Consider the following 14675-nt stretch of genomic DNA (forward strand, 5'->3'; position numbering starts at 1 on the left):
CAATGGGGAGTCAGGTGTGTGTGGGGGGAATATTAGAATCACAAATGATATCTCACATTGACACCCTCAAAACCTGTTGCCTATTCAGCAAATAATTCCAAGTGAGTCTAACAAAATGCATTCATAAATACAATGCACAGTAGCTCTGTAACCAGTAACAACTGTGGCTGCTCTTTACGTTTCTTTACCCGCTTTTGAGAGGACACCATTTCCTTTTGCTATGCCGACATAGACCAGAATATTCACAACATCAGAAGCTTCAATGTGGAGATTTGTGGTTCCGATATCATGATCCTTAGCAGCAGCAACACCTGTTTTGGAAATGAGGCCTTTTATTCTAGAGGACATTGCATCTACAATGTACAGGTATGACCCCATAAAACAATTATAATTTTAGTTTTAGTTGCCTTGTTACAAATACTTGCCCCTAAAATCTAGCTGCTAAAAACTGTCAATAGAAATGCTACATACAAAACAACTCAATAAAAATACATAGAAATGTTATAAGGAATTAAGAAGTATTACTTAAGTACACTGGCTGTTAATTCCTATATTGCTACTTGACATTAAAAGGGGTTTGAACAGCATTATTAAAAGAACAGGTTTACTAATAGGTTAAAAAAAAAATCATTGGACCATTTGCTTTTAGGCTGAAATCTGTTAAGCTCCCATAGAATCCCAACTTAAAGAGAAATGTAAACATATACTTACCATAGGCACTGCACAACCTGGGTCCTAGATCAGGGCGTACAAAGAACCCTGGCAAATGAGAGGCCAAATTGAACTTCCCTTCTGGGTTGCAATATTCTGGCAATGGCAGACTTCTTAAAAAGTCTTCATATCTAAAGATAACAACACAGCTTTCTTTTTAATATAGATTTGCATTTAAACTATTTTGAAGTACATTTTTTTTGGATAGGGTAACAGAGTTTCCCTGTGTAGCCCTGGCTGTCCTGGAACTCACTCTGTAGACAAGGCTGGCATTGAACTCAGAGACCCACCTGCCTTGGACTCCTTAAGTGCTAGGATTAAAGGCATGTGCCACCACCGCCCAGCAGAAAGTACAAAATACTTAATTTGTGAAGAAGACTGCAAATATCTTTCCCTTAAACTACGTAACACTATTCTAGAATCAATCCATTCAGAGTCTAAACTGGATTATTATACAAGGTAGGCATTAAGTATACATGATACTAATGTTAAAATTATACTTCCTTAGGGAAACTAAGTAAAAGCTCCAACAAGAGGGAGGCCTACAACAGGACACTACAGGACCCCAAACACAACTATTTCTTCAGGATGAAGTTTGGTGAGCCTACAGAGACTTAGTTTTGCTTTTATTTATTTTTATTGAGAAAAACAAACAAATAAAAACCCTTAATGCTTATATTAGTAGTTACTTATGCTGGGAACAAGCCCAGCTCAACTTCCCAAGTCATACCTTGCTGGCATCATGGTCTTGAAGTCTTCCCCAGATGGACAGTCTTTCAACTTTAAAACTACTGTCTCTCCACTTTTGTTTCTCTGCCGTTCTATAAAAATAAGAGTTAGTTACTTAAAGGATAGCATAGGTCTTTTTTCGTGAAAGAAATGTGAATGGTTAGATTGTTGTACACAGGTGTTTCCTGGACACTGATGGGTCTTTTTCTTCATGTCTTGGTGCAGCACTGATACATTTGAGAGAGAGAGAGAGAGAGAGAGAGAGAGAGAGAGAGAGAGAGAGAGAGAGAGAGAGTGTGTGTGTGTGTGTGTGTGTGTGTGTGGTAGGAAGTCTCAAGAGGGCCTTGCATCTACCTCCTGGAGCTGCAGCTGCAGCCAGCTGTGAGCTACCCAAAGTGAGCAAACTCAGGTCCTCTGCAAGAGCTGCTGCCAAACCACCTCTTCTGACTCCAGATTTTAACAGGAGACACACAGCATTAACTACTTATAGTATCTAAAACAAAGTGTTCTTCAGAATTATTTTTATTTGTAATATTAGTCTTACATTTATAGTTTTTAACTTTCAAAATGTTGGACATAATCTATATAATTTAATTTCCACAATTTTGAGGGGTTATCAAAAGTCCATATTAGGAAACAGCTTAAATTATGTCAAAATTAAAGGAAACTAGGACTAGAGTTGGGATTATGAACATTATTTTGTTTCTAAATCCTGTATTTTTTGTCTTTTATAGACAGGGTCTTATTTAGCTCAGCTGGACTCAAATTCAGAGGAGCTGAGGATGACCTAGAACTCTAGAGCTTTCTGTCTCTGCTAACCCAGGTGTGGAGGATACAGCTGAGTCACTACTCCTGGCCTCTTGCTCTCTTTTTTAATAAACTGAAGAACAATGTAAAATATGGATGCTTCACAGGTGAAGAATTTAAGTTGTATTAGCAATTTATCATCTTAGGGCTATGAGTAAGACAACAGTGAAAAAATAACATACTTGAAATTTCTTCAAAACCATCCCAGAACTCCTTAACGTTGGCATTTGAAACAATGCTGTCTTTGCAGTTCAGGAGATCAGCTTGGTGGTCTCCAAAATCCAGACTAATTGATTCTGCCTTCCACAAGCTAATGTTCATTTTCTTATGCACACCGGAAACCACTGCAGGCTTTATGAATAAACACAAATAGATAACAGTTAAAAGGCACCTAGACACTTCAAAGCTTAAGAGTATAAGCAAGTGGACGGCACTATTACATTTCGGCCCCACTGGCAATCTGTCAATATAAAGGAGGCTACTAACAAATAGTTCTGGACTTGGAAAGATGCTTCTATGTGAAGGAAAACAATAGTGAGGGAACGCCATGGCAAGAATGGTACCATTTATTTACTTATTTAGTTCTTACTTTGACACAAGGTTTTTGCAATATGACAGAAGCTGTCCTTCAGCTTTATCTCCTGAGTGCAGGGACTACCTAACATGTGCCATCATACCCAACAAAACGGCATTGTACAGAAATTTCAATGGCTAGGTTTTCAGAAGAGAAGTCTATGGGTAGCAGAGATATTTTCGGAAACTGCTTCCTCTATAGGCAACCTTTTTTTTTTTTTTTTGGTTTTTCGAGACAGGGTTTCTCTGTGTAGCGTTGCGCCTTTCCTGGGACTCACTTGGTAGCCCAGGCTGGCCTCGAACTCACAGAGATCCGCCTGGCTCTGCCTCCCGAGTGCTGGGATTAAAGGCGTGCGCCACCACCGCCCGGCTGCAACCTTTTTATAGATACTATGTAATCTATCTGTAAGTGTGCAATCTATGCATTCACATTTGAAATAAAAAAGGGAATATCAAAACACTGTGTATTCACAACACTTAAAACACATTTTCTTTCACTTTTACAGGAGGTCTGAAAACAACACTGAGCACAGGCATGATACCATACTGTAAGCCTAAATGATTGACTATAAATGAGTCTTGCCTTTTAGAACTCATGAATTCAAATTTTACAACACTGTTTAACTGAAAAACCAGTAACTGAAGATTTACTACTTCTAAAAATTCCAATGAACTGTATAAAAAATCTCTATGTTTAATTGTTCATGTGATAAATTATTCAGTTTTTATTCTAAGTAACAAAATATAGTTCTGCAATACAGAGAATTTATGAAAGTATGACTTAAAGAGTCTCTAAAAGATATTAACTGAGACATTAAAAAATTTATCATAAAATAAAAGCCTCAAGTTAGAATTTTTAGCAACAGAAGGATCTCTCTGAATCTGGTCTACACAGAGTTCCAGGCCAGTTCAGGCTACACAGTGAGACCGTCACAAAACAAACAAGACAAAGGGCTGCAGAGATGGCTCAGCAGTTAAGAGCACCGGCTGCTCTTGCAGAGGACCTGGGTTTGATTCCCAGCACCTACACTAGTGGTTCTCAAACATCTGCAACTCTAGTTCCAAGGGATCCAATGCCCTCTTCTGGCCTTCACAGGCACTAGCCATACAAGTGGTGCACAAATACACATGCAAGAAAAACATTCATGTATATAAAATAAAATGTAAAAGAAAATAAACCCACAATGAAATCTAGTTGAATGCTCCACTAAATGTTCTTTCAATCAGGTAATAATATGTTCTTAATAAGTCCAGATACTAGGTAATTACTGTTGGCAATTAATACACTACAGTTCCCACATAAAAATACTCTCATTAAGCCTTTTACCAATCCTTAAAAAGACATCTAATTGGTATAGTAAAATAATTCCAAGTAGAATTCTAAAGCTACTGCCATCACCTTACTGAAATATCTCAAGACTTCCCAATTAGACCTCTCATCTCTGGTATTATTCTAAGTATCTGCTGTACTGTCAATTATTTAAATTGCCAATTGCAACTATTACTTACAGTGTATGTTAAAATTCCTTGATATGCAAGAACCTTTTGTTGTGAATTCTTTTTTTAAAAGAAAATAATTTATTTACTTTCATTTTACATGCATTGGCATTTTGCCTACATGTATATCTGTGTGAGGGTGTCAGATTATAAGTTATAAGCTGCCATGTGGGTGCTGGGAATTGAACCTGAGTCCTCTGGAAGAGCAGTAGGTGATCTTAACCACTAAGCCATCTCTCCAGCTCCTCATTGTGAATTCTTTAAGCTGTGTATTTCTTTACCACCCTCTTCTAGGTTCAGAACAAGCCAACCTACATACAGAGTTCTGCAATGACTAGTATATGTCAATTCCTTCTTTGTTAACTAGCAAAATCTCACTCAACTACTAAGTAATTCACAAGTTTGTTTGAATTAGTACCTTGTCTTAGCCATTCTCTATTCTTTTTCACAGCACTTTTTAGAGTCCTTAAAATCTTTAATACATTCATAAAAACATTAATGTGACTGTTTCCTATCAAAAAGTTCCAACATAAAACGGAGTATTCAAAATTTCGGTTCAAATAGACTCAAAGATATATGACGTCAATCTTGTGTATATGCAAAATCTAGATGGTGTTCAATGGTGTTGTTTTGAACTGAATTATACGTAATTAAGACAGAGAATCACTGTAGCAAAATGTTTTACTCATTTTCGCAAAGCCTACTTAGTTTTAGGTCTTCAGATGTTCAATAACTGTACATTAAAGTAGGGCTGGTGAAATAGCTCAGCTGGCAAAAGTGCTCATAACCAAGCCTGATGCTCTGAGCTCAATCCCTAAAACCCACAACGGTGGAAGGAGAGACTGACTCCCAAAAGTTGTCCGCTAACTTTCACATGCACAAATGCATACAGCACACATAACACATACACATAATACTTAATGTAAAAAAAAGAGAAGTATAGTAGTATGTTCCAAGGAGGAGGAAACAAATTAAGCAATATAATTCCCTGACGCGGGCAATTAAGTCTGTTCATAATTTTTATATTACTTAATATCTGAATCATATATAAAGCAGAACTTTTGATTATAAGGAAAACCCATTGTATGTAGGCAGAAGGAAATAGAAGAAATTGTATTCAAGAACTGGTAAAATCATTTTCATCAGTTCAATACAACCGCGTTTCATATTAATGTATTAGTAAAAGACTTAAAACACAAATCAGAACAGAGAACTAAATTTTATAAATCTATGACCTAATGCATGTCTACTCATTAGTATCTGTCCTTCTACTTCCTTGTACAATTACATATATCTGGACAAAAGCAGAAATAGTAATTCTGGTAATCTGTTAATTTGGGGATGTCTTTCTTTCCCCCACAGGAGAAGCAAGTTTTCTATTTACTTCTCCTCAGGCCTACGGACAGTGTTAACCACTGTCACGTACTTACCTGTCCTTGTTTCCAAGACTCTTTGAAAAGTTTCCAGTTATTACTATTCTTGTGGTCTTTAAGCCATAAAATATGCTGGTCACAGATCCAAGAATGTGGTATATCACTATATAATTTATTGTTTTCATTCATGGCAGATTTTCGGCTTTCTTTAGGTTCTTCATTAGGCTCTGATTTTACATTTATCTTGGTGGTTTTATTTGGTGGAATTTTATTTTCAACAACTGAAGCAATGATGTCATCAAGAATGTTAGGCATAGTCCGTCCACTTTTGCCACTCTATTAAGAAAAATAAACAACTTCTGAAAACAATGAAGATCCTAAGTTGGTAATGCAAGAAACTACTGGCTCTGAGGTATTCAGAAGCAGTCATCTATTTTCCACATTGGTGTGGACTCAGACAGAGGGAATAGGGTTAAGAACCCTCTATATACTTTAAAAGCAACATTTTATCTCCTTTGGTAATTATTCTATTTTTCCTTTTTCTTAATAAGTAATTAAACAAAACTTGTTTCGTAAGTACTTTACAGATATTTCCATATATGCTTCCCCCCAACTACTCACATAACCTTCAGGTTATAAAGAGTTATCTTAGAGTTCTCCTGGACTCAAAGAACCTTCTCCAATATTGCACGTGAGAAAATATGGAAAACTCCAGCTTTGAATAAGAATTGGAATGAGACCACACCTAGCTATTTATTTCATCTCCATCTGTTTCGTTAGAACCATAGCTAACCATCAAATCTCTACACAAACTTAAAGCCCAAATTTAAAACCAGAGGCTAGAGGTATAGTTAAGTGGTGGGGCACTTGCGCAGCACTGTGCGGAACCCCAAACCTGCTAGCTGTCACTCACCGCGGCTCCCATGGAGTACACTGGAGCAAAGGCAATGCCAGCATCGGTAGAGCCCACTCGGAGCTTGCCAGCTGTTGTAGTCAGCAGATCACGCAGAGTTGAACCCTGTTCATTGTTCTGGGAGGCTGCAGGCGATGTGCCGCCATTTGGAGAATCAGAGGCATCTTGTTCTCCCTCTTCTTTAATTTCCTTTTCAAGAGCAAATTCTTTGTTTTCTAAAAGAAAACATTCAACAGTAAAGTATAGAAAAAATAGGTATCCTGCATTTCCTAGTGAGGAATAAAAACCTGCTGTGGCACCAATTCATTCACCTGACCACAACTAGAGTTCAATCCCTCAAAAAAGGCTAATTTTGGATGAAAAAGCCTTCCTAGGTATCTCAAATTTGTAGCTGAGTGTCTACCTGCTGTGAATGAAAATAGTCAAACACTAGCAGAAAATACAGTTAATTTACAAATAGAGTGCTTTGGTGGTTTTGAAAACTTCATTCACAAATGAGTGCATAACTACTTTTGATATCATCAATCTCAGGGAGGGCTGGCTACTAATACAAGAGGACTAATACTTTCTTGCTGCTAAGCTATAATTTAAATAAAGCATCAAAACCAATTATTTACAGGTCATACACAATATACACTGGCACACTTCAGCCCTTTACAAACATGAATACTTGGTTACCTTGTTTTTCCTCTCTGGCTTTTTGCTCAGCAAGATCGGCTAGCCAGTGCAGTGGTGACTGAGACTCCGGAGGGGTCAACCTGCTGTCTGTGCTTACACTTCCAGGGCTGCTATTGCCATTACTCTGAGATTTCTGGGGGGTGGTCTGCTGCTGAGACTCGGGCATGCACAGAGAAGTTTTATTACTGTGGTTAAGAACATTCTGTAAAACCTATAAGGGTAAGACAGTTGAATTTTTAAACACAATTTCCTCAATTACTCAGTTAAAAGCAGTCATTGTAAGATAGTTGCACAATTAATATAGAAACACAAACCTAGAGTAGAGCTTATTTTTTTTTTTCTTTTGAGACAGTCCCACAGTGTACCCCAGGTTAGCCTAGAACTCATTGTGCAGCTAAGGCTGGCCTTCAATTCACAGCAATTCTGCCCCAGCTTACTAAATACTGTGATTACAAGCATGGCTGCCATGCTGGGCCATTAACTGAGTTTCAAACACCCAAAGGTGTTATTTAATTATAGACTGTATACGAACCGAGACTTTTCTACTTACTTGAGACACACCATTCATTGTAGGAAAATTTCCAACCTGTAAGTTTTGTTTGGTGGCACAGTGACAATGGGATTTAATGCCGTATTTTTCCCTAAGAATGTGCATGGCATCAAGAAGATCTGTCAACACTGTAAAACAGAACAGCCGTTAGTAAAGCTTACCACTGGTTGTTAAGGGCACACACTTTCCTTAGTACGTTTGAGGACTTGTGAACAGCAGTGCTTGTGATTTCTCATCAGTTATTACTCAGTACTACCCTTCCAGATAACACAGAACTACCACCAACCAAATTTATATTAATTTCCTATTGTCTGATTATTAAGAAAACAGTATGCTCAAAACTTGTAGAAAGTTTCACTACAATCCAAACTTTATCATTTTTTAATTTTCCTCTTTCATAATTTCTGTGAGGTTTTCTATACTTAGTCTGAGAAGAAAAGACTTTTTCCCATTCTTATTAAATATAAGAGTTGCTATAATTTTGAACAAGACAATCCAATTATTTAAATCATACTTTTGCAAAAAAATATTTGCTTTTTTAGGGGGTGGGGTTGACCCTAACATCTGCTGTGTATGTAACCAAGGCTGTGCCTCAAACACACAGCAACTCCAGCCTCTCAAATGCTGAGGTTACAGACATTTATCACTATGTGCGGCTAACACTACTGGAGGTCTTCCTATCTAGAGCACTCAGGACCTAAAACACAAAGTAAAACAGACTTACCAGAACCAGGTATAATTTGAGTTGGCATTAAATGCTTATGATCATGAGGCTGTCCTTTCACACACTTCATCCAAGCATACAACTCTTTATCTGTAAGATAATGTACCTTGTTTCAAGGAAATTCTTTTTTAAGTATAAAAGTGATGGTTGTATGTAACTATTTTGTTTTATTCTATTTTTAAAAAGTAAGAAAAGACAACCAACCACCCAATAAATTTTGATAAAAGTACTGATTGAGACAAACAAGAAGGGGGTGTGTGTGTGCTAACACTTTCTAAAATGACTATTCTTTGCTACTGTTACTGCAAGGGTCACTCCTAATTTCTGTCTGACTCGAAACTGCAGTTAATCTTTTAGCTCTTAGTTATTTTCTATGCATAAGAGGTTGTCCATTATATTAGACTACTTATACTGATACAAATTTTAGGACACTGCTACCTGATTTTGCTCCTGCTCAATGAACACTGATATGAGGACTGGGATCAGCACTTGTCTCATGTGTATAAGGCTATGGATGAAGTAAATGCCAACATGCACACAAAATGCAAACAAAAAACAACAGTTTTAAGACACAGAAAAGATGATACTCTATAGAGCCAGTATTAATTGCTATTGTTCATCTCAAACTGGGCTCCTTACGTTCAGCTGCAATGTGAGGTATAGTATGGGACATTCTGTATGCGTCAGAGAGCTTTATGAAATTATTGACACAGGCAGCTACTTATGATGTGACTCTAAGAGTTTCAAAGCAAAACAAACAATCCCACAAAGCTCAAGACATTCAGCATAAACCCTAGAACTGCTTCATGAAAATTCTAGATTTAAAAAAAAAAATGACATTAATTTTCAGTAAATAGACTCCAGAAGCTTTCCTTCACAAAGCCTGAAAAGGAACCTATTAATGTTTACATTGCAGTCACAAGTTGATTCACACTATGTAACAGTACACAGTGAACCTACCTTCTGAGTTTTATAAAAACATTTAATGGAAAAGCCAAATGATATACAAGAAGAACATGTTCTCAGGACTCAGGTTATATACTTGGAAGACTGATGGGGTCTCTTATCATTCCCAAGTAGACAGTAAAATATAAGCTAACAGCAATCCTATCTGTTTATTATAAACATTCCACCATGTTTAAAAGGGAGGAGGAAACCTTCATGGACTTCATGCTATAGCAAAATAAAAATAAACAAAAGCTCCATGTAACTAGGGAAAAAAAAAAAAAAAGGGCATGTGCCCCACACCTCTAGGCTACACCTCCAGACCCTACAAAAGTATTTAAATGCCAAGATGAAATTCTTAACATGGTTACACCATTTTACTCACATTTACTTTCATATCCCAGGAAAATACAACTTAAGATTTTCAGAAATGCTTTTACATACTCAGGTCTTATTGGTAGTAAACAATGTGTAAGAAAAGGGTTGAGAAAGTAGAGTAATTCTACCAATGGAAAAAGATACTGACACCCAAGCCTAGGACACTAGAATGACAAAGCATCTAAAGGTTTCTAACCCCTACATTTCATCCTAACTTTACCCATAACTGGTGAATACCACCAGTGATTAGCACTTCCTAAACAGTCTTATGTAAACCTTTTTTTTTTTTAAATGGAAAACAGGGTATTGTTATAGACCCCTAGCTGAACTTGAATATGAGTCAATCCTCCTGCCTCAGTTTCAGACACATGTACAATTATGCCTGTACAATGGTATTCTTTCCTGTACAATGGTATTCTTTTTTTCAGTGGTGGGGACTAAACCCCTCAGTGCTGTACATGTTAGGCAAGTATACTATCAATAAGCTTATATACTAGGCCTGTGGTAAACCTTCAACACTTTAATGTACTTATTAACTTCATTTTAAAACTATAACTTCAGTTATATTAGCAAGTGAAATACTAATACCATTTTATGTCTAAAAATTACGCACAATAGTTTCAAAGTCTGTGATATAAAGATGTCTTCTTCATTCTTTAAGATCTATGGAACAGCTAGGCGGTAGCTGGCACATGCTCTTAATCCCAGCACTCAGGAGGCAGAGGCAGGAGGGTCTCTGAGTTCGAGGCCAGCCTGGTCTACAGGAAGAGTTCCAGGACAGCCAGGGTTACACAGAGAAACCCTGTCTTAAAACATCAAAAACAAAACAAACAAAGATATATCCGATAGAGGGCACTGATGGAAGAATAACCTTGACAATTTGTTTAAACATTATAGACGGACCTATAGAAGTATTTGTGACTTAACACGAATGACTACCAAATTAAAAGATTCTAGAAAGATACCAGGAACGGTGAGTTCTGAAAGCAAAAAGGCCTCAGCTAACTTTGAATTTGGTGACTTGAAGAAATTCTGCCTCAGAGCGGATTCACTCAGAGGATGAAAAACGAAGATAAAGCTGCATTCCAAACGCAGACACTAACAAAGCAAGGCAGCTCCTCTTCCTTAGTCAAATGTTATGAATGTCCACAATGTAACAGACCCACAATTAAGGACGGACATGGGTAATACAGAGTATACCCACTTAATCTCATTAAACTATGTGCCAACCTCTAGAACTCTTCCTCTCCTTGGCCTTGTAACAATCCAAGCAAGCCACGAACCCACACTTGCGACAGACCCAGTGGACATTAAACAATGTCGCTTCACATGCGTCACACATCTCCCGGACACCTCGGACTGCTCTTTTCCAGGCAATTTTGGCTGAAATACAGAGAAAGCAGCAATTTAAATGCTCTGTTTGGTGCACTTTTGGCTGAAATACAGATGTGACAATATATCAAGAATGTCTATAGCTATCTTAATGTAAAAACAAGAGTAGATGTTTGTTTCTCTATGGCACAGCTTCTCACGATGCTGCCATATTCTCAAGCTGGCCACAAACTAACTTTCCTCCTGCTTCCACTTCCTTGAGTATGGAGATTATACGCCCAAAGCAGATTTCCTGACAATGAGCACAATTCTTGAAAAGACCCAGAAAGAATCCTAAGTAAATATTAAAATGGCCGGCTTGTATCCAAAACAGGGTTTCTACCATGTGTATAGTACAGCATGGTTGGTGGGATCTGTGGTCTCCACCATTAGATAGCAAGCAGTTATAGCCCTCACTTCTTCAGTTAGGACACAAAAATAAAATGTTTCTAATTATTGCCATATATACTTTGGCAAACAATCCACTGATTTCAGGGGGAAAAGATAGAGAAAAAGGTGAACATACGAGCACCTGCCACACTAGTGCTTACTGATGCTAAGTACATTCAACTGAACAGAACCAATGTCATTACTTTGTAAACAAATATGAGGTGGTTAACTTTTCCGTTTTACAGCCCTAATATTTGAAGACATTATCCATAAAAAAGTCATAAATAAGTTGAGATTCAAATGTAAAAAACTGTCATAGATTATGTACACATACATACACATCAAGTGATACTGCACAATTTTTCATGTAAAGACATTTTGTCATACTAGTTCATGTTGTTATGAAAACATCAATTTCATAAACAATCCATTCAATTTCAAAGGAGAATTATCTGCATCTCAAGTATGTAAGAGGTGGCATTACCACAGCTCAAATACCAATAAAATTAGATAGGCTGAGGGACTTACAGATTAAACACAATACAGAGAGAATTCTTTAAAGAAAATTTGTAGAGTGCATGTTATAGTAACTTCCTTACCATCCTTTTTCACCCAGGACAAAGCTGTTTTTTCAGATGTTACTAACTGACAGAACTTATCACCTATAATATCCAAGATATATTTAGAAGTTTCAATGTCTATTTCATCATCTTCATAATTTTCATGTGTCCATAAACTCATGGCTTCATCATCATATTGGTCAGGAGAAGAGAAACCATCTATCCTGACCACTCCATTCTTACTAAAGGACAATCTGCAACAGTAAAACATAAAACCATTAGATACTAGCATTAGAAATAACTTTAATGCTCCTACTACATTATAAACATGTTATAAGATAGTTTCTCATACATACTTAAGTTATTAATCAATTTACATGCCTCAGGCATTATCTAGTAGCTTGATAAGTAGCACTGAGTTCACATTATTTCAAGAAGTAAAGGTTGGGGATCAAAAGCTCAATGGTACAGCAATTACCCAGCATGCACAAGGCCCTGACTTCCAACCTTCAATAGGGCAACACCAACCATCTATTACTAGGAAACTACAGTCAGCTGTTAACTATTGGGAACACAATCCAAGTATTATATGAGTAAGAGAGCTAATATGTATGCCCAATGTTATCAAAGCAGTACTGTTATTTTTTTGCTTCCTCTTTCCCAACCACCCAATACTACAACACTGTAACCCAGCCTGACCTTGAATTGGCACCAATTCTCCTGTGTAAGCTTAATGAGTTCTGGAACTATAAGCATGTACCACAATGCCTGACATGTTATTTTACAACTATCCTTCCTTAGTCTAAAACTGAGACAGTTAAAAATGTTTTTAATCACCTTGAGATTTTTAGTTTTATCGCTGTACCCAGCTTTTTATTTTGATGAGATGTTTAGTTTTGGAGACAGGGCCCCGGCTAACTTCAAACTTGCTATACAACCTTGAACTTCTAAATCCATGTTCCCCTTCTCTTTTAAAAGTAAGATATTCCTCTGATTTTAGCACTGATTTTAGGTTATCTGAATTATCTTCAACCAGTTTTGTCTTCATAAGAACATTTCTTTTTGTCAAACCCAAAGTTTTCTCATTTTCCTCAAAACTACTCCCTTAATACCATTGGACTTTCTTCACCAATTGCATGAGCACCACTTCCTGCAACTTGAACTTCTTCCTAAAGTAGCCTGCCTTGCCTTTAGGGACTGTTGGCCACAGACTCTTAAGTAAAAAAAGAGTGTATGGCTTTGGTTTTGTTTTTTGAGATAGGGTTTCTCTACATAGCCTAGGCTGGCCTGAAACTCACAGAAATCAGCCTGCCTCTGATACATGAGTGGAACTACAGTAAGGACTGTGTGCGCACTACCTTCTCTCTTTACCCTTTGTTAAGTACCCACACATTTCCAAGTCAAACAGCTTAGCTGTAATCCTTGACAGGTTATAAACTTCCCAGAGGCACCAAGGACAAAAGATTCTAGAACAGGAGTCTTCACTGGTGGGGTCACCTAGTTTTTTTTTGCCCCCCGAGACAAGGTCTCTCTGTGCAGCTTTGGTGCCTGTCCTGGATCTTGCTCTGTAGACTAGGCTGGCGTCGAACTCACAGAGATCCACCTGGCTCTGCCTCCTGAGTGCTGGGATTAGAGGTGTGCGTCACCACTGCCTAGCCTCACCTAGTTTTTTTGTTTTGTAATCAAGTCTATGAATGGGTTTTTATACTTAAAATACTTAGCAATATTTATGTTAATAAATATCTATAAATGATTTTTATATTTTACTATAAAACTTGTGAACTATGACAGTATATAATAGCTACAATGATTAAGTGTATATTTAACAAAAGTATGACCATTCCTATGTAACAAGACAATGACATGTTTTCATAGCCAAGACGGTTTTTCACCTGCATTCAAACAATAATGTTTACTTAAGTAATATGTTAAACTGTTTTGGCAAAAGCAAATACCTTTTTAAGAATTTTAAAATCAAGACCTGGGTATTTTCTTGCCATTTTTAGAAAACAAATGCTAAAATTCTTGATTAAGGAAGAAGTCATCTTTCAGAAGGAAGTTCCGGGAACGTAAGTAATTGAGTAATAATGTGCAGAGGCCGCTTGTCAGCAGCTGGCACAGCACAGCAGAGGTAGTGCTGTTTAGACCCAGCCCCAGACCCAGGAAGGGGCCTCTCAGAATACTAGTACCATTCCCAAGACTCAATAACCCTACCCTGCCACTTCATCTATTTTGACTTACCTTCTAAAGTAGTAAAATCTACAAAACACTGGTGAGTGAGTTGATTCCTCTCCTTTCTTACTACGAATGAGTCTGCATTCTCGACACTTCTGTAAATTGGGTCCGATCTCACAGCAAGAGTCATCTTGCAAAAAGGACTCTCCAGTCTGCTTCAGCTTCTTGACTTTTCGCCAGTCTTTCAGCACTGAACGAGGAATGCCAGCTGTGACATTGGAAGGAAGTCATCAGCAGGGTT

General features: G+C 37.4%; 1 protein-coding gene across 1 annotated transcript in view; it reads right to left on the bottom strand.

Moving 5' to 3' along the window:
* Positions 1-14675, bottom strand: part of Jmjd1c (jumonji domain containing 1C) — a 150593-nt gene that overhangs the window by 12206 nt on the left and 123712 nt on the right. The window contains exons 11-22 of the mRNA XM_059243942.1: positions 14441-14642; positions 12239-12453; positions 11109-11261; positions 8556-8645; positions 7832-7959; positions 7282-7492; positions 6604-6818; positions 5748-6026; positions 2430-2598; positions 1442-1532; positions 712-842; positions 189-311 (exon numbers count right to left, since the gene is read on the bottom strand). Coding sequence (XP_059099925.1) covers positions 189-311; positions 712-842; positions 1442-1532; positions 2430-2598; positions 5748-6026; positions 6604-6818; positions 7282-7492; positions 7832-7959; positions 8556-8645; positions 11109-11261; positions 12239-12453; positions 14441-14642 — 2007 coding nt within the window. The remainder of the gene's footprint in view (positions 1-188; positions 312-711; positions 843-1441; positions 1533-2429; positions 2599-5747; positions 6027-6603; positions 6819-7281; positions 7493-7831; positions 7960-8555; positions 8646-11108; positions 11262-12238; positions 12454-14440; positions 14643-14675) is intronic.

Source organism: Peromyscus eremicus, chromosome 16_21 (assembly GCF_949786415.1).
Source record: "Peromyscus eremicus chromosome 16_21, PerEre_H2_v1, whole genome shotgun sequence".
Lineage (NCBI taxonomy): Eukaryota > Metazoa > Chordata > Mammalia > Rodentia > Cricetidae > Peromyscus > Peromyscus eremicus.